Source organism: Prionailurus bengalensis, chromosome D4, assembly GCF_016509475.1.
Source record: "Prionailurus bengalensis isolate Pbe53 chromosome D4, Fcat_Pben_1.1_paternal_pri, whole genome shotgun sequence".
In the NCBI taxonomy this organism is placed as follows: Eukaryota; Metazoa; Chordata; class Mammalia; order Carnivora; family Felidae; genus Prionailurus; species Prionailurus bengalensis.
The window spans coordinates 10,340,898-10,359,916 of NC_057359.1; the positions used below are offsets into that span (position 1 = coordinate 10,340,898).

The 19,019-nt window shown below is 46.4% G+C and overlaps 1 protein-coding gene across 9 annotated transcripts in view; it reads right to left on the reverse strand.

The window, feature by feature from the left end:
* KANK1 (KN motif and ankyrin repeat domains 1) overlaps positions 1 to 19,019 on the reverse strand; it is a 206,443-nt gene that overhangs the window by 20,728 nt on the left and 166,696 nt on the right. For 6 of the 9 annotated variants that reach the window (XR_006294996.1, XM_043565801.1, XM_043565800.1 and 3 more), the window contains one exon: positions 9,293 to 11,959. Coding sequence is in view for 8 of the 9 variants with exons in the window: in XM_043565801.1 (XP_043421736.1) it covers positions 9,293 to 11,959 (2,667 nt within the window). In the remaining variant the exon portion in view is untranslated. Of the gene's footprint in view, positions 1 to 9,292; positions 11,960 to 13,860; positions 14,030 to 14,263; positions 14,750 to 19,019 lie in introns of those variants that run through there. The other 3 variants (XM_043565807.1, XM_043565803.1, XM_043565802.1) reach the window with 3 other exon arrangements.

Here is a 19,019-nt window from a genome sequence, read left to right on the forward strand (position 1 = left end):
TGGAATTTCAGCGACCTTCACCACCTGAACCCTGACCATACACCTTTCAAGGCTCGCCAGGATTCTATTTCTAGAGCCTCTTTCCTCTGGTGCTATCCCACAGAGGTCTCTTTTCTCCCTCAAAGTCCTGCAGCGCTCGACCGTCCAGACCAAAGTATGCCCGTCCTCTGTTTTACACGTGTCTCGTCCACGAGCACGCCAGCTCCTGACTCCATGCTATCCTCTTAGCTGCTGTCCCCTTCAGGGCTGAGAACAATGCTGGGGAAAGGAAAGCCTCCAGCAAGTGCCTATATCATTTGATGGGAAGTCACGGGGGTTCTGTTCAGACTAATCAGCAAGGCAAAGAACAACATTAAATGCTAAACTAGTTCTCATTTGCTGAAACCGGAAGGAATGTGTCACTTTTATGGCCAGAAAATGCTTTTCAGAGAGGGCTGAAACTCTGGCTGCTCTTGAATGACCCATAAACAACTGTCCGAACTTGATAAGGACCCATGGTAGTTAGAGGGCACACACAAGGACAGACGCACCAGCACAAGGCTGACAAATGACTGCTGTGTTCAAGTACAACGCAGGAAAGATGCAGCCAAGAAAACCAAAGTACAGAGAACAACAAAATTCAACGGCCTCGACCCTGGCTACACTTCAGAATCACCAAAGTTGCGGATGGGGCTTTAAAAAATACAGATATGATGAGGGGTGCCTGGGTGGCTCAGTCGGTGAAGCGTCTGACTTTGGCTCAGGTCATGATCTCACGGTTCATGGGTTCAAGCCCCATGTCAGGCTCTGCACTGACAGCTCGGACCCTGGAGCCTGCTTCAGATTCTCCGTCTCCCTCTCTCTCTCTGCCTCTCCCCCGCTTGTGTGCTCTGTCTCAAAAATACATATTTAAAAATAAATAAGTAAAAAATACACAATGAACTATCTGTAGGTGGGCCCAAGTATTTATTAGTACCTTTTAAAAGCTCCTCAAGTGATTCTAATGTGCGGCCAGGATTGAGAACCACTGAATTAAATTAATGGGTACAAAACCTGAATGCTGAGGGGCACCTGGCTGGCTCAATCCACACAGCATACAACTCATCTCAGGGTCACGAGTTCAAGCCCCACCTTGGGCATAGAGCTTAAACTTAAAAAAAACAAACTTGACTGCTGAACACAAGAGTTTAGACTTTCCTCTGGTTAATTTAGTCCATCAAGTTGGACCATGTGAACTCTTAGGAATTAGTGGAGTTTACTTAATAGTTCTGGACCATTAATTGTAGAAGTCCATGACTACCAGTAAATGCTACCCCAACAACATGGGCAAAACGACAGGAGTAACCACAAAACACCTGCAGAATTCCAGCACTGGGGCCTAGATGCTCAAAACTCCCACCAGGTGGCAATGGTTCCTACGGGAGGCACCCCTGGAGAGTTAGGGACCAGGCGGGGAGGCAGCTGGGCTTCAGTCTTTAACTCATAATGACCATCAATGCCAATAATGCATGAACCTCATTTGATGATTTGACCAGAAGAGTGGTAACTAAAACACAGCGAGTCACAGAAATCTCAAGGTTCTGAAAAACAAGAACACCTGGAAATATTAATTCTAATTCTAAAGTACATGTAGCATTTAATATATGGATAATTCCACTAGCTAAGGCAAACTATAATGAAAACTAAGTCACATTATTAAAGAGAAAACTTTCTGCATGTTCCTGACTTGAGAATGTTTAGAAAGTAACATTTAGAAATGCTGAAAGCAAACGATTTTAAAAGAGAAATCTTTTAATGAAAAACAGAGCTGGAGGAGTGTTGTTTTTTTTTTAAAACAAGATCACCCTCTCCAGTTTCCTCCGTGACATTTCTCCATCTAGAATTTATATTAGTTCTTGGCACAGAGCAATGTGTATATTTGTTAGACAACTGATTTTAAAGAATAAAGTTGATTTAAAAAATTGCTGTTAAAATATTCCAATTCTTCTGCATGCCAACCAACATTTTCATTTACAATGCCAAGAGCGTTCTGAAAATGCAACTGTGAGCACTGTGGCCAGGTATTAAACATGTTATTTTGCTAAAATTTCAGCTAAACATTCTGATTTGAGCTTATTTGTCAGGAAGAAGGCCTGAAATGTCTGAATCATTATGGAGGCCATGCCATCATCTAGGTATTTTCCCCAAGTAAAACAAAGAATTCAAAGGGATCTGAATATGTCTAGTTTTTTCATAAAGAAAGAAGCTTGAACACAAATTTACCCTTTTCAGCCCACATACTGGTTTGGGGAAATTAGTAGAAATTATTCATGAAGGATCACCTGGGTTTTTGTTTGTTGTTTTGTTTTTGTATACACTACTTTTGGGGGAAGGTATGTATCTTTGATAGAGGAAAAAGGGCAATCCCGTTCTGAATGAGGCTCAATATTCGGAACCCTGCCTAAAGACCAATGTATGGGGCTACCAACAAAGTCAACTTGAACTGGAGAGCTTCAAGGATCCGAGCTGCTTAAAAATTTCTAGGGCCATTTTATTATCTCCCTGGGAACATTCCAGACAGCTGTCATGAATGTATCTAAATGTGGGTACTTAAAATGCTAGAGTGGAGGAAAAATCGGATTCTCCTTCACCACAAGCCCACCCACATTTAATTACACACCATCCCAAGACTTGACCCAGAAAACCCACACTGACAGGCTGCAGTGACTAAACTTGGGTTAAGCATGTGTGTGCTTCTAGATACAGCCAAGGACCTCATCTCCTCCCCCAGCCACAGACGACTTGACTGCAGCTGAACCCTTGGAGCATCTTTCTATTTGAACATTATTTGGTGGCTAACACACAGCGCCATAGGTGATCATTCATATTTCTGGAATACATATCTTGGCTTCCCACCTGGACTGCGAGTTCTTCAAGGCAAAGACCACTTTACATCATTTGGGTGCAAGTTCTTTAAGGCAAAGACCACTTTACACACTTTGCATAGAGCTGGCAATGAATGGATGGCTATCAACTGACCTGAACAGACAAGGGGGCAGGGCAGGCTGTAAGCATCTTTACTGAGATATTAATAACTAGCCGCTTGGAGGAAGTATGAACTAGTAGCTAGTAGCTACTAGTAGCTTGGAGGAAGAATGAACAGCTGTGACGACTGTCCAATATCAACATATTCACTTCATCGTTTACGACTGAACATCCAAGAACTCACTTCAGGTCTCAAAAACTACCAATCTGCAAGCTTGGGCCAGCAATGAACTGCGTATTTTAGGATTCAGAATATAGGCTAAGATAAACTTGTATCTGTTTCAGGAGTTCCCTGTCCATTCCACCAGCACCCGTTTAAAATAATAAAGCATCAGTTTAAGAGGGTAAGATTTTCAAACACGTGTCAGCTGATGGGTTCACAAAGGTGGTAGACAGATTTTAAACCTTTATAAACAATTTTCCTTAGGGCTGGAGTACTTAAGCGCCAGGTTTGTAACAGATGTCCCAGACCTGCAGTTTCAATTTTTCTGAGCGTAAGCTACCTCTTTTGAGGATCTGAGAAAAATTACGCAGTTTCTTCACAAAAATTCCTAACACAAAACAGTTCATGAAGCAATGGCCCCCAGATTAAGAGGCCTTGCTCTAAGGCTGTTTATTCTAACATTTCCCTGAAACAGGGCCTGGGTGGCCACCACCAGGCGGTGGGTGGTGCTGGTGGGAGGCAGCAGGAAACCCATGAATTTTAGAAAAAAAGTTTCCCAGCTGAATCTGATGGGCAGCCTGGCGAAGAGGTACGTTAAGAGAATAATTCTGCTCAAAGGGCATCAAGCGAGAGAAACCGAATCCAAACTTCTCATGACACCGGAGGGTATGGCAGCCTCCTGGCTTCCTCTCTCAACCGATACTTCCAAGTTCGGGAGCAGCCACTTCCGGGTCAGCTCTTCAGACTTCCGGGTCAGCAGGACCTTCCCTCCATCATGCCATCAGACACCCCAGGGTTTCAGAAACATTTTGTCTGGATTACATGACGCTCTGGTAACACTTATTTTAAAAAACTGCGATTAAAAAAAACCCCCAAGACCTAGGACAAGTAGATGGTGTATTAGTTGAGCTAAGATAAAACCAACTAGAAATAGTTACTTCTGTGACGACTTTATTTCCCCGATTTTGCTTTGGCTCAGATCTCTTCTACAAAATTACTTTCACAGTTATGGGAATGATTTCAAGTTCATACTTTTTTTTTTTTTTTAACCCAAGATAACCAAGAGTTCAAATACAAAGCTGATTTCAAAAGCAGTTCTCCCCCTACCCAACTCGTGTGCATGTGCTGTCTCTCAAAAATGAATAAACATTAAAAAAAATTTTTTAAAGCAGTTCTTCTGAGTATAAGAGTTGAGTTTTCTGTGAATCGCGGCAGGCAGTTAAGTTCCACTGTTAGAGTTTTGTTTGTATTTGCTCAGAGACAAAATATGAAGTACATGAAACTCACACTACCAGCAATCAAAAAGGACTTTATAGATATACGCACCCCGATGTTCACTGTAGCACTATCAACAGCAGCTAAATTATGCAAACAGCCCAAGGGTCCATCAACTGATGACTGGATAAAGGAGATGTGGCTTATGTACAGCATGTAATATTATTCAGCCATAAAAAGAATGAGATCGTGCCATTTGCAGCAACGTGGATGGAGCTAGAGGGTATAATGCTAAGTGAAGTAAGTCAGAGAAACACAAATACCACATGATTTCACTCACACGTGGAATTTAGGGAACAAAACAAATGAACAAACAAAATAAGAGACAGACCAAAAAAACCCAGACTCTTAAATATAGAAAACAGATGGTTCCCAAAGGGGAGGTGGGTGGGAGGACGGTGAAATATGTGAAGCAAATGAAAAATACACTTATTGGGGCACCTGGGTAGCTCAGTCAGTTAAGCATCGGCTCTTGATTTCAGCATAGGTCATGATCTCACGGCTTGTGAGATTGAGCCCTGCACCATGCTCTTTGCAGACAGCACGGATTCTGCTTGGGATTCTCTGTCTCCCTCTCTCTCTCTCTCTCTCTCTCTCTCTCTCTGGCCCCTCCCCTGCTCACTCTTTCTCAAAAATATAATAAATAAACATTAAAAAAATACACTTATCATGAAGAGCACTGAATAATGTATTGAATTGTTGAATCACTATATTGTACAACTGAAATTACTTGAACACTATATGTTAAGTACACTGGAATTAAAATTTTCAAAAAGACACATTGAGGAAAAAAAGCGCTTTACAGAACATCTTGGGTCATCAACAAATGGGGGCTGCGTCAAAATTATGACAAGGTCTCTTGAATCCTAGAAGAATGTTGGTGACCTTCTATGTGAAAAATAGAGTATGTACAATTCAACTTTTGTTAAGAAATTACATCTCTAAAATACAGAGCCACACACATACACACCTGTATACACCAACCACACAGGGGTCACCCCAAGAGAGCACGAGGAGACTTTCCCTTTTTATTTTGTGCTCTTCCTGAACTGTTAATTTGCTATGAGCACATATTTCAGTTACAATTTTAAAAAACTGAATCGGGGTGTTAGGCATTATGGGGCTACAAAAAAGAATGTTCTTTCACTGTGAAAAAGTGATGCCCTCCAATCTCCGACCTAGAAAAATGGAGAAGTCTCTGGACTGGGCACGAATACACAAAATTCAATTTAGGCTTTAGCTTTAGCTTTTACGCAGACTCTGAACGACTCAGAATTGAACACTTATTCTGTTTGTTTTGTGTTTTCCCATTGTTACCGGTATCTTTATCTTGGTAAAACTGTTCGTTGGGGAGGCATAATAATTGAGGGAAGAAGGTGACGGCCAGAATTATGAAGACAAAAACTTGGATTAGAAACAAAAGGCCATTTGTACAATTTGCATTTGGGCCACTTGTTCCGTATCTACATTTCCATTTCTGGAAGTACTAAAACAGCAATGACAGCCAGCATTTATTGATCATTTACACTCTGTGCTGCAGACTATTCCAGAAGCTTTCCTCCTATTGACTCATTAAATCTTCATTTCAACCCCACGAAGGAACAAAGACAAATTGTCCTAGTGGCTGAGCAAAGAATCTGAACGCAGAATGTCCGGCTTCAGAGCCAAACTTAACTTCTTAAAGTAAAGTACTAGGTTCATGTAAGGCATCATTTCTATGCTCTTTTGGTGATGTCAAACTCAAATTCCACATTGTTTTCATTGGGGGAAAAAATGCCTATGCTCTACATGAAATGTATTCTAGACTGGGCGTGAACAATATTCTGTATCCTACAGAGCCCGCGGTAAGTCCCAGTGATTCTGACACGTCTTCACTCTTCACAGCCTGCAAGTGCTGAAAAGCTCTACTGTAACAAGCTACTTTATTTTTCAGTCCATATAACAATAACGAGTAACAGAAGCTTAATGCTCTGGGTGAGTCCCTAACCGGACTCCTTCTTCACTAGAACTTTAGAAGACAAATGTGATGTGAATTACAGAAATACTTTATTTTTAAATGTTTTTTAACATTTAATTTATTTTTGAGAGACAGACAGAGACGGAGTGTAAGCAGGAGAGGGGCAGAGAGGGAGACACGGAATCCAAAGCAGGCTCCAGGACCTGAGCTGTCAGCACAGAGCCTAAAGCGGGGCTCAAACTCATGAAGTACGACATCACAACCTAAGCCCAAGTCGGATGCTCAACCAACTGAGCCACCAGGCGCCCCCAGAAGCACTTTAAATTTGCTCCTGTGTGCTGGGAGGGAGCTGCCACTATGACCAAATAAGTGCTATTAAAAAGATTCATACTTTTGTTCAAATGCTGTAGGTCTCCTGTATTTTAGCTGATTAAATTGGTGTTCGTTTGCGGGGTCAGATCTAAACAGGGATGTCAAAACCTTCTCCCTGTTCCTGATGCTCACGGTGTCAGGCGGGTGACTGCAAGGGTACAACTAAATATTTTTGGCAGGAATGTGAAATAGAAACCCCAGTTTGGGGAGGAGGGAGGAAGCTGGCAGGAAAATGTTCTTATAATGGATGATGCATTGTACCATCTGTGTCTGGAGGTATTTAAGAGTTTTATTTTGACTTCGCATCTGACATCATGATTTTTAAAAAGAAGTAGAAACAAACATGTTATTAGTTACTTAAGACTGCTTCAGTCCACCTATCATTTTAATCCTATTTACTCTAAAATGACCCCTCTGTACATTTACTAGGCTTGATTCTAAAAGGCAAAAACCCCACACATCAGCTGTCATTGCCATGTTCAATTTTTTTCTTCTATAATAAGCTATCTCTTCCATAGAACATTTACTAGAAACTAACATTAATTCAGGTTTGAAAGTGAAAACCTAGGAACACATAAAAGCAATCTATTTCAGCCTATTTTAATCATTACTCTTTTGACTGTAAAGGGAAAGAATTAAAAATTTTTGTTAATGGTTTACTTACAATTCAGTCTATAATACATGTTTTCATATCAAATTAAATGCACACCATACAGTCCGTTTGAAGCATTAACATTCATTTTACCTGAAGCATTAGTCAGAGTAGAGAGTATGGGTTTTTTTTAATTTCTTTTTTAATGTTTTATTTCTTTTTGAGACACACACACACACACACACACACACACACACACACACAGTGAGAGCAAGGGAGAGGCAGAGAGAGAGAGGGAGACCCAGAATCTGAAGCAGGCTCCAGGCTCCAAGCTGTCAGCACAGAGCCCAATGCGGGGCTTGAACTCACAAACTGCATGATCATGACCTAAGCTGAAGCTGGACGCTCTATCGACTGAGCTACCCAGGGGCCCCAAGAGTGTGTTTTTAGTAGCTTTCCAAACCTCAAATACAGTTCAGCGTGTCAACAAAAGAAGCCACACGGGTCACACACGGTTAGCACCATCACCAATGACAATAAAGGCTTATCCCGGGCTCACCGTGTGCCCGCAGTGAATACAGAGGCAGCCTTACAGGATGGGTGCCCTTCTGTTCCCATTTTACAAATAGAGGGTAAAGAAGGGTCTCCCAGATCATGTCTCCCCAGATCATGCTGGTGTGAGAGAGCTGGAAAACCAGGAACAGAACCCTGTCCTATGATGATAAGATGCACAATTAGAGACACATGGCAAAGGGAAGTCCTTCTAACGAGGCCTGCTGGGAAATACCGTATGTCCTAAAACCTTCTGGGGTAATTTCTCAATTAGTTTCAATTTAAAGAAAAGCTGGGGTGAGCAGGAATCCCCCTGAAGAGAGGAGGGGAAAGACAAAAATGTAAGCACCTATCAAAATGAACCACGGGAAAGGCTCTCTTCTCTGAGTTCGGGCTGCGGACGCCCTTATCAGAGCGGCCTTTCTGGACCACCCCATTTCCAAGAGCTCCCCCCCACCCCCCCACCTCCCCCCCGGCCCCAACCATCTCCACTCACTATCCCTATAACTGGAGTTCTTTTCTTCATAGCACGGATCATCACCTGACATCCTTCAGGTCTACTGTTTATTGCCTGTGCCCTCAACAGGAAAGTAAGCATTGTGACGACAGAAGCCTCTAACTGTGCTTGGAATGGAGTAGGAATTCAATCATTACTTGCTGAATTAGCAAGTGAATTCATGGAATCGCTCTCCCTTGGTAGAAGTTTTTAAGCTTTTTTTTTTTTAATGTTTGTTTATTTGAGAGAGAGAAAACGCATGTGCGTGATGGGGAGGTGGGGGTGGGGGAGACAGAGAGAGGGAGACCCAGAATCCCAAGCAGGCTCCAGACTCTGAGCTGTCAGCACAGAGCCCGATGTGGAGCTCAAACCCACAAACACGAGATCATGACCTGAGCCAAAGTGGGACACTTAACTGACAGCCACCTAGGCGCTCCATACCTTGGTAAAAGTTTTAATGAGAAACATTTTACGCCAGTATGTGTCACTGATCACATACAGGTAACTATGATTACAAACTGTGGGACTTTTTCAGGCTGTCCTGTATAAAATGAGCAAGTAAGTAACTAGAAGATGTCGTAGCAAACCGGTGCGTCCCAGAAGACAGCCACTAGGCCAGCCAACGCTAGCTTGCTTTTCTGCTCCCGGCCACAGTCCTCAGCCAGAGGCCAGTGAAACCATCAGACAACGAGAATCAGCAGAGCTGTTTCTGGGTTTTGATTCTTGCTGCTTATGGGTGTTCCTGCTACGCACTACCGTTCTAAAGCTCTCTCCACGGTTCCAAAAAAAATAGTTCCAGCAATTAAAAAGACCCACACCTCCTGGAAGTACATTATTATTCCCACCCTCCCTCCTCCCTGGCTCCCTCAGAAACCCACCTACCTGTGACTTTACCCAGACTCATTCTTGGGAAGTCAGGGTTCCTCAGCTCCTCCGTACTTGCGGACTTCATGACTGAGTTGATCGAGGACAGGGTGCTAATGAGCTGCGAGTTCAGAGAGCCGATCTGTGAGTGCGGCTCCCCAAAAGCCTCTGCCAGTTCGCTGTAGTTCTCAGCCAGCAGTGTCTGCTGCTCAGCCAGCAACTTCTGGACACGCTCAATGTAGTGATCCAAGCCGGTCACCATTCCAGCAGGAGCCTGGGGCAGGGGGCTCTCCGTGACCTCGCCAACAGGCCCATCTCCTACGCCGACGCTCCTCCTGCTGGCTGCCAGCCCCAGAGTCAACTGCGGAGGGCCACAGGCGATGGTCCTCATTTTGAGGCCAACCAGATAATTGTCATTAATATTTATCTGCCCCACGCCTGACTCTCTGGTCTTCACGGCCGACGGCCTGTCAAACCCAGAAGTGCCAGAGAGCACGGTTCCAACTCCGATGGACCGTGTGTTGGTGGAGGAATTGACATCCTTCACGCGGCCTTCTCCTACGGCCACCGTCCGCATCTCCACGGTCTGAGTGCTGGTCTGCTTGTCCAAAGTGCTGAGGGAAGTGCTGGTGCAGGATTCCGCAAGGGTAACCACCTCGGTGTTGGTGCCCCGGTCCACCTGCTCCCAAACCGTGCTGGTGTGCCGGCTCGCGGTACGAGGCACCGCCATGACAGCGGCCTCCACCTGGCCAGCGGCCTCCGTGTTCACGCTCCGGGACGTGAGCTCCTTCGGGGGGCAGACAGTCACGTCAACGGAACAATCCCCGCAGCCGATGGATCGCACTTCTTTGAGATTCAGGTTGGTCTTGAGGAGCGACAGATCGTGCACGGACTCCTCCGTGTTGCTGCCCGTTTCGCAGACGCTGATTTCCACACCCACGCTCTTGTCGCACGTCTCCACGGACCTCCCAGTACCCTGCTCGTGCGTTTCCACCCTCTCCTTGACAATCCACCAATTCATGGGCAGCTCGGGCCCCACGAGCCTGCTCTCACAACGGGGCCGGCAGGAGACGCCCAGGCTGTGCCTCTGCACGGCGCTCCCGACACAGGCATCCGCCAGGTCCACGTGATGGCCAGCCGTCTGGTCTCTGGTGGCCACCACCGCCTCCACCATCTTGCTGAGAGCCAGCGGCTGGGCCATCACGGCTTTGTCCGCCTTCTTCCTCGACCCCGCGGCCTGCAGCTCTTGCTTGAGTCTCGTCATCTCGCGGTCATGGGTGGTATCTTTCAGTTGCATTTCCAGGCGGTAGATCTTCTCCTTCAAGGCCTCTATGGTCTGCTGCTGCAGCTCTATTTCCTTGTCCGCTTCCGTGGTCACGCCAAGCATGGCCTCTGTCACACCGACCCCACAGTCCCTCGACTCGGTGGCCGTCCCGACGGCGGCGTCCTTCCGGGACGCGGAGCCCCTGCGGTACACGACCACGCGGTCCATGGTCTCGTCGGCACCCACAGCCACGGACCGGCCCTCCCCGTCCTCCCGGGGCCCCGAGGAGGCCTCGCAGCTGCTGTCCTGGATCTTCCGCTCCAGGGCCTGCATGTCTGCCGCGAGCTGCCGGAACTCCCTGATGCTCTGCGCGCTCTGTTCCACGCGTTCCATCTCGTCCTCCTCGTAGTCGATGTACAGTTCACCTCCGCCGCTACCGCGCCGGGCCCTGGAGAGCCGCTCCAGCTGCGACGCGTTCCCCGCACTGTAGGACCGCTTCCTCACACCGCACGCGTCGTTCTGGGCTGTCGCTCTCTGGTGTTTCAGCTGCGAGGCCAACTGTCTTTTCTCCTCTTGCAAGACGGAGATCTTCACCTGGAGCACGGGGATGGTTCGCACCTGCTCCTCGAGCTCCTTCAGGCGCTTCAGGGCAATGGCCATCTGCTCGCGGATGTGCTGCAGGTGCATGGGGCTCACGTTGGTCACTGGCGTGGAGATCCCCGAGCTCAGGGGGCTGTGGCGGATGGAGCTCCCCATGGACGACGTGGTGGCCACGGCTGGGGCATAGCCGCTGTACTCGCCGTTGCCTTGGTATCCATTCTGAAGCTGGTGCGCGGCAGGATTGTGGTTTCCGGAACCCATGAAGGAGGAGAGCGAGCTCGTGGAGCCCATGCCTCCAAAACTGGCCAGCCTGGGCCTGCGGAACTCACCCGGGGCCACCTGCATGGTGACTCTCTCCTGTTCCAGTCTCCTCCGGGTCTCCATCAGCGTCTTGGTGACATGAAGGTTGTGCTTTGGGAGTTGAGGGGAGGGCGGTGGCAGCTGTCGACTTTCTGGGACGGTAAGGAAAGGGGGTGAGGTCTCCAGAGGGGCAGGGGGCCTTGGGATGGGAGTCGACGTAACGTGGCTTCTGGCTACCAGGAAGTGAGGACACTGCCTGTTGTCATCACTGTTGGAGGACGAGAGGGATTCCGTGGAAGTCCACACAGCCTGCTGACCGGGCACGGCCCTGCTTTCCGGGCATGGCACCGACGGCTTCCGCCTCTTCTGGATGTTGAGTTTCTTGATGGTGTTTCCTTTCTGTATGTCGTCCACGTACTTGAGGAAGTCTAAGTCCAACTGATAACCATAGGGGGTCTCCACAAAGTAAGGATCTTTCTGTTCCTTGTCAGGATCTCCGTTCAGAACATCATCTGTTTTTCCTAGGAGAGCGAGAAGGGAGTATTATAATGCCATGTGATACACTCAGTGATAAAAACCAGTATCTGTATATTCGGCAGTGTGGCAAACTAGTGTGATTTCAGAGTTGACGGACTTCTGTCTGTTCTGATCCTGGATCTACAACCTGACAGTTGGGTGAGTGAGTATACCCCTGGGAACTTCAGCTTCTCCCTGAGTAAAAATGGAAACAACAAGTATATTTACCTCACAAGGTTGGTAAAGAATGTAATGAGACTGTGGTTTTAAGGATCCCAGGGTATATGAAGTCCTTACCAACTACTTTTATTTTTGGAAAGAACATATTGAAAAGACTTGTGTTTTCAAGGAGATCATTTCTTTTGTTGTCTACAGGCCACTGAGGTATAGAGAACAGTCCTTAAGCCTCCTATTTTCGGGGTGCCTGCGTGGCCCAGTTGGTTAAGCGTCTGACTTCGGCTCAGGCCTTGATCTCACGGCTGCTGAGTTTGAGCCCTGCGTGGGGCTCTGTGCTGACAGCTTGGAGCCTGGAGGCTGCTTCGAGTTCTGTGTGTGTGTGTGTGTGTGTGTGTGTGTCTCTCTCTCTCACAAATAAAGACATTAAAAAACAATTTTTTTTTTAAAGACTCCTATTTTATAAAGTGAACTATGAGGCACCAAAGGTGAAAACGCTTAGAATAAAGGACCACATCGGTGCAGATCCAGGAAGCCTGGAACGTGAGTTCTCCCCACCACTGGTCTTTTGCAGACACTGCAGCCTTTCTAAATGGTGGCCGATGGAAACCAAGTTGTCAATAAATTTCATAAAAAAAAATAAAATAAAATAAATGGTGGCCGAAAGCACCCCAGTGCCGACCACCACCACAAGATCACAATTTGCCTTGACCCTTTCCTTGCTGAGAAAGCCAGGGGCAATGAGTGATTAACTCTAGCAGCATGTGTGTAAGAACACAGAAGGCAGACTTCAACTCTTCGTGCCTTCCCATTTAACCACCCCTGTCCCAAACGGAGAACTTTTCTCTCTTGGATTTCTTTTGGACAAAACATTCGATCTCCCAAGAACACCTCCTTTTGTATTTGTAACACGTCCAAACAGATGCAGAAGAGAACGAAAATAAAAGCAAACCTATACTCTAAACACTGGATCATGTGGCATTCAGTAAATGCTACTTGGGGCTAAACCAAACATTTAGAAAAGGAAACACAAGAACTTTTCAAGGCACAGACCTTGCTGCTGACCTGAGCTGTGCATTTCAAATAGAAAAGCAAGGCCGTTTTTGTTTGTTTAAATTGCAGGATTAAGTAATGTGTTTTCCTAGAGTCATAATAACAAACTCTGCTTTTTTTTTTTTTTTTTTTTTTTTGAGCAGTGGAAAGATCCCAAAACCAATGAGTGAAAATGCAAGCCACGTGTACCCCTGCTCCTATCCTGGGTGTAAAAACCCACCACATTGCCGGACAAGCATTTCCAGTTCACTTTATAAAAATTTGGGTTGCCTGCCTGTCCTTCCTAGTCCAATCACTGCTGGGCATTTGCACCTGATAGGGTGAAGGCACTGAGTAAACCTTTTGCCTCCTCTCTCCTCTGAAAAGTTGGAAAGAAAAGTACGAAAAGGCTGCCAAGCAGTGGAGTAGAAAGGTTATGTATTCTTCCTGTCCCGATTTAAAACAATATTAAGCTGTTCTCCCTGTTCGTATTTAGACACTGGATTTCATTTCTAAAACGTGGAAATTCTATTGGAACCAGGTGCTCAGCTTTAATCCTTTTCTAACCTCGGGGTGAGCTGATGAGGAGCCGGCACCCGAATACTTGGGCTCACGCTAGCAGAATGCTTCCTTCCTTCCCTCTTTCTTTCCTTTTTAACTCCACACGGGCAACACGCTCGCTCAAAATATGCAGCCCGACCTGTTTCCAGAACTGTCTGCGATTCCACAAGCAGAGAGAAGCCGCCGGCTCGGGTGTCCAGAAAAAGCAGGCAGATCTGACCAACGGGATCGGGGGATTCTAAAACCGGGCCACCGCTCCTGCAGGCCACGGGGAGCGGGTGCCCAGGCCGGAGACTGAGCTCCGCGCGCGCATGCCCGCCGCGCTCCGCTCCCCGCCGGGCCCGCTCGCCTGCCCGCCGCCCCGCCACCAGGTGCCCGCGGCGCCGCGCTCCCCGCCGGCCTGAGGCTCGCCGCCCGCCGCCCACCCGCCGGGCGCCCGCTGAGCTCCGCTCCCCGCCGGCCGGCTCCCCTGTCCCCGCACACCCACAGGCCCCCTCTCCTCTCTCCCCGCCGGCCTGCCCCCCGCCGGCCGCCCCGCTCACCAGCTGGCTCCCAGCGCGCCCGGCCCTGCCTCGGGCGCCCTCGATCGGTCTTCACCCCGTAAGGAAAAGAGGTTCAACATTCGTGCACACTTCGCCCGGCCACGCGCAGACACCATAGGCCCGGTGCTCGCCAATGAAGTCTCCCTCCGGCTCCGGTGACACCGCCCCCCGCACACACTCAGCTGCTCGGCATTCCCTGCTTTCTTAATGAAAACAGGAAACCGGCAGCTTGTGCAAATGTGGGTTCTCCGTTCCAGTCGTCGCCAGGCATAAAAATAAAGCCGGCAATTGAAACCTCTCCACACAGAGGTTCTGTGTCCGCCGTACCAGCCACTTCGTCCCCGAAGAGTTTGTGCGCCGGTGTGGAAACTAAGCAGCCTGGGGCCTGGGTCACCTGAGGAAGTTCCAGGCACAATGGGCGCCACTGTCCCCTGCGGGAAATCTCAGCACTGGGCTCATAACCAGTGACAAGCAGTTATCCTTTGACAGTAGTAATCTCAACCGCGCCTTTGCCACTGATGAAAAGCTCTTCAAAAACAAACACCACCCCCCACCTTTTCCCAGCTACAAAAGTAGTCCATGCTTATATTAAAAAAAATAATAAAAAATAAAAAAATCCCGTACAGGCCATTTAAAGAACGAAAAAAGTCACTCTTCTCTCACCACCTAGTGGTAATATCAATACTTTGGTTTAACTCCTAGATTTTTCTGTGTTATCTCTTAACATGGTTATTTTACCCATCTGCAGTAGAAAAAGGTAATTTTTGTGTTCTTTTCAAAAACGTTTTTCTAAAATGCACTGATTTGGGGCGCCTGGGTGGCGCAGTCGGTTAAGCGTCCGACTTCAGCCAGGTCACGATCTCGTGGTCCGTGAGTTCGAGCCCCGCATCAGGCTCTGGGCTGATGGCCCAGAGCCTGGAGCCTGTTTCCGATTCTGTGTCTCCCTCTCTCTCTGCCCCTCCCCCGTTCATGCTCTGTCTCTCTCTGTCCCAAAAATAAATAAACGTTGAAAAAAAAATTAAAAAAAAAATAAATAAAATGCACTGATTTAATGTTAAGATTTGGAACACAACCAAACACATCACATTTTTCAGCGAAATTTAACTGCCCGGCTCATTTTAGTCGTTTCTTAAATGCACACTGAATTATCCCCCAAATGAACTCTGGACTTCTAAGTCTGGGATTCAGGAAAGGTTAGAATTCAACCACGTTAAGGTTTGATCATTTCCTAATACTGCTTAAATCAGACTATCTTAAGTGACTTCTAATCCAAATTTTATCCTCCAGCAACTAAAAAAACAACCCGTGTTTCTCAAGGTGTCATTTTTATAACCTACTGTCCACTGTGTATTTCTTCTACAGTTAAATAAAGATACCCAGGGTCATTTTTTGCCTCCTGCTTTCACATACAATACCACAGATATGGCACTTATAGGACCCTGAATGTTTTCCCAACTTTTCCACACGTGTATATCCTATCCCTCTGTGCTAGACTTTCATGTATCTTGAGCAACAAATTTAAAAAAAATTTTTTAATGTTTATTTTTATTTTTATTTTTGAGAGAGACAGAATGTGAGCGGGGAGGGGTCAGAGACAGGGAGACACAGAATCCGAAGCAGGCTCCAGGCTCCGAACTGTCAGCACAGGGCCGGACGCGGGACTCAGGAACTGCAAGGTCATGACCTGAGTCGAAGTTGGATGCTTAACTGGCTGAGCCACCCAAGTGCCCCAAGAGCAACAAATTTAATTTTAAAAATTTCCTTCACTGCTCCCCCTTGCCAATCATATACATCAATTAGTAAGATGTGGAGAACAACATGGATGTTTAAAAATGTTTACTGAAGGATTCCCGGAATATACAGTATTAATGAATTTTTAAGAACATCTTAATACTCTGTAGACAGAAGTTGTTTGTTCTACATAGCGTTCAAGACAGCTCTTCCATGAAGCTGTTTTCAGTGTTTTTTTTTTTTTAAAGTTTATTTATTTATTTAGAGAGAGAGCACAAATGGGGAAGGGGCAGAGAGAGAGAGAGAGGCAGAGAGAAACCCAAGCAGGCTCCGCACCACCAGTGCTGAGCCTGATGGGGGGCTTGACCTCACGAACTGCAAGATCATGACCTGAGCCGAAGCCGGACGCTCAACCGACCGAGCCACCCAGGCGCCCATCAGTGGTTATTTTTACACTGTAGAATCATGAGTGGTTGTATGTTGTTCTTCATATTTTATAAATTTTTACAACCTACATATTCATCTTTTTAAAAAGATTTATAAGTCACTGTTTGGAAAGCAGGAGAAATATATTGGAATCAACTCCGAGAAAATTCATTTGGGAGGGGGATGAATGGGCAACCATGGCAAAGACAGCTAGATGTTCCCCAATATGTGTTATTCCATTCTTTTTTTTTTTTTTATTTAAAAAAAAATTTTTTTTAACGTTTATTTATTTTTGGGACAGAGAGACACAGAGCATGAACGGGGGAGGGGCAGAGAGAGACGGAGACACAGAATCGGAAACAGGCTCCAGGCTCTGAGCTGTCAGCACAGAGCCCGACGCGGGGCTCGAACTCACGGACCGTGAGATCACGACCTGAGGTGAAGTCGGCCGCTTAACCGATTGAGCCACCCAGGCGCTCCTGTGTTATTCCATTCTTTGACACTAAAAGAACTCCTGGTTTAGCTAGGCATACATGAAGATTGTATTTCCCTGGCTTCTTTTACTGTTAGTATGTCCATATGCAGAAATGTTATGAAACAGCGCCCCCCCGCCCCACCCAGAACCTCCCTTACAGGACACAGGAATAGCTCTCTGCCCTTTCTTGTTACTTCCTCCATCCTGCTGCCTGGAATAGAGATGTGATGACTGGAACACTAGCAGCTTTACTGGACCATGAGTTCACACATGTACGGATGGAAGAACAATGTGCTAGAAAGAACCTGGGTATCTAAGAGCTTTGTGGATCAGAGCTATTATACCACCCCTGGAAAGCCACCTCTATACTTCTATGTGAAAGACAGATAAACTTCCCTCCTGTTTAGCTATTCGATGTGTTGGGTCTCTGTTACTTGGAGCTAAATGGAATTCTAATGGATACGCAGTCTCTCTACCACAAAAAAATTAAGACCAGAGCAGTTAGGGGGCTCAGTCAGTTAAGCATCCCACTTCAGCTCAGGTCATGATCTTATGGTTCCTGAGTTGAACCCCGTGTTGGGCTCTGTGCTGAGAGCTCAGAGCCTGGAGCCTGCTTCAGACTCTGTGTCTCCCTCTCTCTCTCTCTGTCCCTCCCCTGCTCACGCTCTGTCTCTCTCTCTCCCAAGAATAAATAAACATTAAAAAAAATAAATAAAGGCCAGATCTTGAAAAGAAGAAAAATGTTAAATGATTAACTGGGGAGATGTTATAATAAAACATTTTTATTATAAAAGTTTCATTAATTCAAGAGTAATTAGGAAAGTATAAAAACAACAGTTTTAAAAAAATCTCTAAGTGGGTTATAAAGAGACTCTTAACTGCCTGAAAACTCTTTAGGTGGGGGGTGGGGGGACTAACAGGGTTATGTCTGCTTATATATAGCCAAAAACCGCTGTCTATGTCTGCAAATGGAATCCTGAAAGTAACAGTTTCCAACTAAATATTCTGGAATCAGAGGTCTGTCCCTGGGGTTTACAAGAATTTTCTAAATGTCTGGAAATCCAGTGGTGGAGACTGATCCAGGCACTACCTCTGCCTTCATTATATAGCATTTATTAAAAGCTTAATTGGGTGCAGAAAATGGTCCTATTCAGTGGAAAGAAGAGTAGGAGGAAGGATTGTAAGAAATAAAAGGAGGTATAGTCTCGCTGGGAAATAAATGCCAAACATCCTAAACATAACGCTAATTGAGATCAGTTACAAAAGCATATTATGAACAAGAACAATATGATAGTATGTGAATCATTAATCAAAACAGAATGGAGTTAACCGAGGGCTGAGTTTTTCAGATAAGGTAAGTGATGACAGAGTGTTAAACAACAAGAGGTAGACGATAAAGAGCCAGGGCAGAGGCTACTGGTGCAGCTGGAGGAAAGGGGTGGTCAGAAAAGAGGAGGATGGCTGGGCACCTAAGAGGCCACCAGACTCAGGCGCCGGACCGGGGCATCTTGTCTACTTATAGTCACCCTTAGTTTGCACACCCAGCCCCGTGCTAAAGGTTAAAAGGCATCAGTAAAGACTGTCTTGACGCTGTGTGTGGATTAGACCAAGGCAGGCGCAGAGTTTAAATTTAAGGGGGCCAAGTGGAATGATATAACCCCCAAGTGTGAAATGCGGGCCAACCAAATAAAAAGGTATTCCTACATTCGGCTTACAATATTGATAAATAAAAGCAATCTTAGTCCTATCTATCCATCCACCCATCCATCCATCTATCTATTGTCACTTACTATTTACCAGGCACTGTTCTAAGAGCTGGGAACACACTGTGATGAAGGCTTACGGTCGGGGGGGGGGGGGGGGAGGTCCATGGGGAAAAAAACAAATAAAATGCAAGGCAGAAATGAAGAGGTAGAAACACCAGAATCTGTACTGTTGTGTCCAGGTAAGCAGATGGGCTGCCAAGAGCAGGTGCCCGGCTTCTTGGGTTCGCATCATCTCAGAGCTGACCTACTTGCTAAACATCAACGGTATCAGAGTCCCTCTTCCCCCTTCTCTCTCACGACCCAGTTTGTACAGTTTGCAATTTAGGGTAACCAAACACCAAACGTGACAGCACCAACT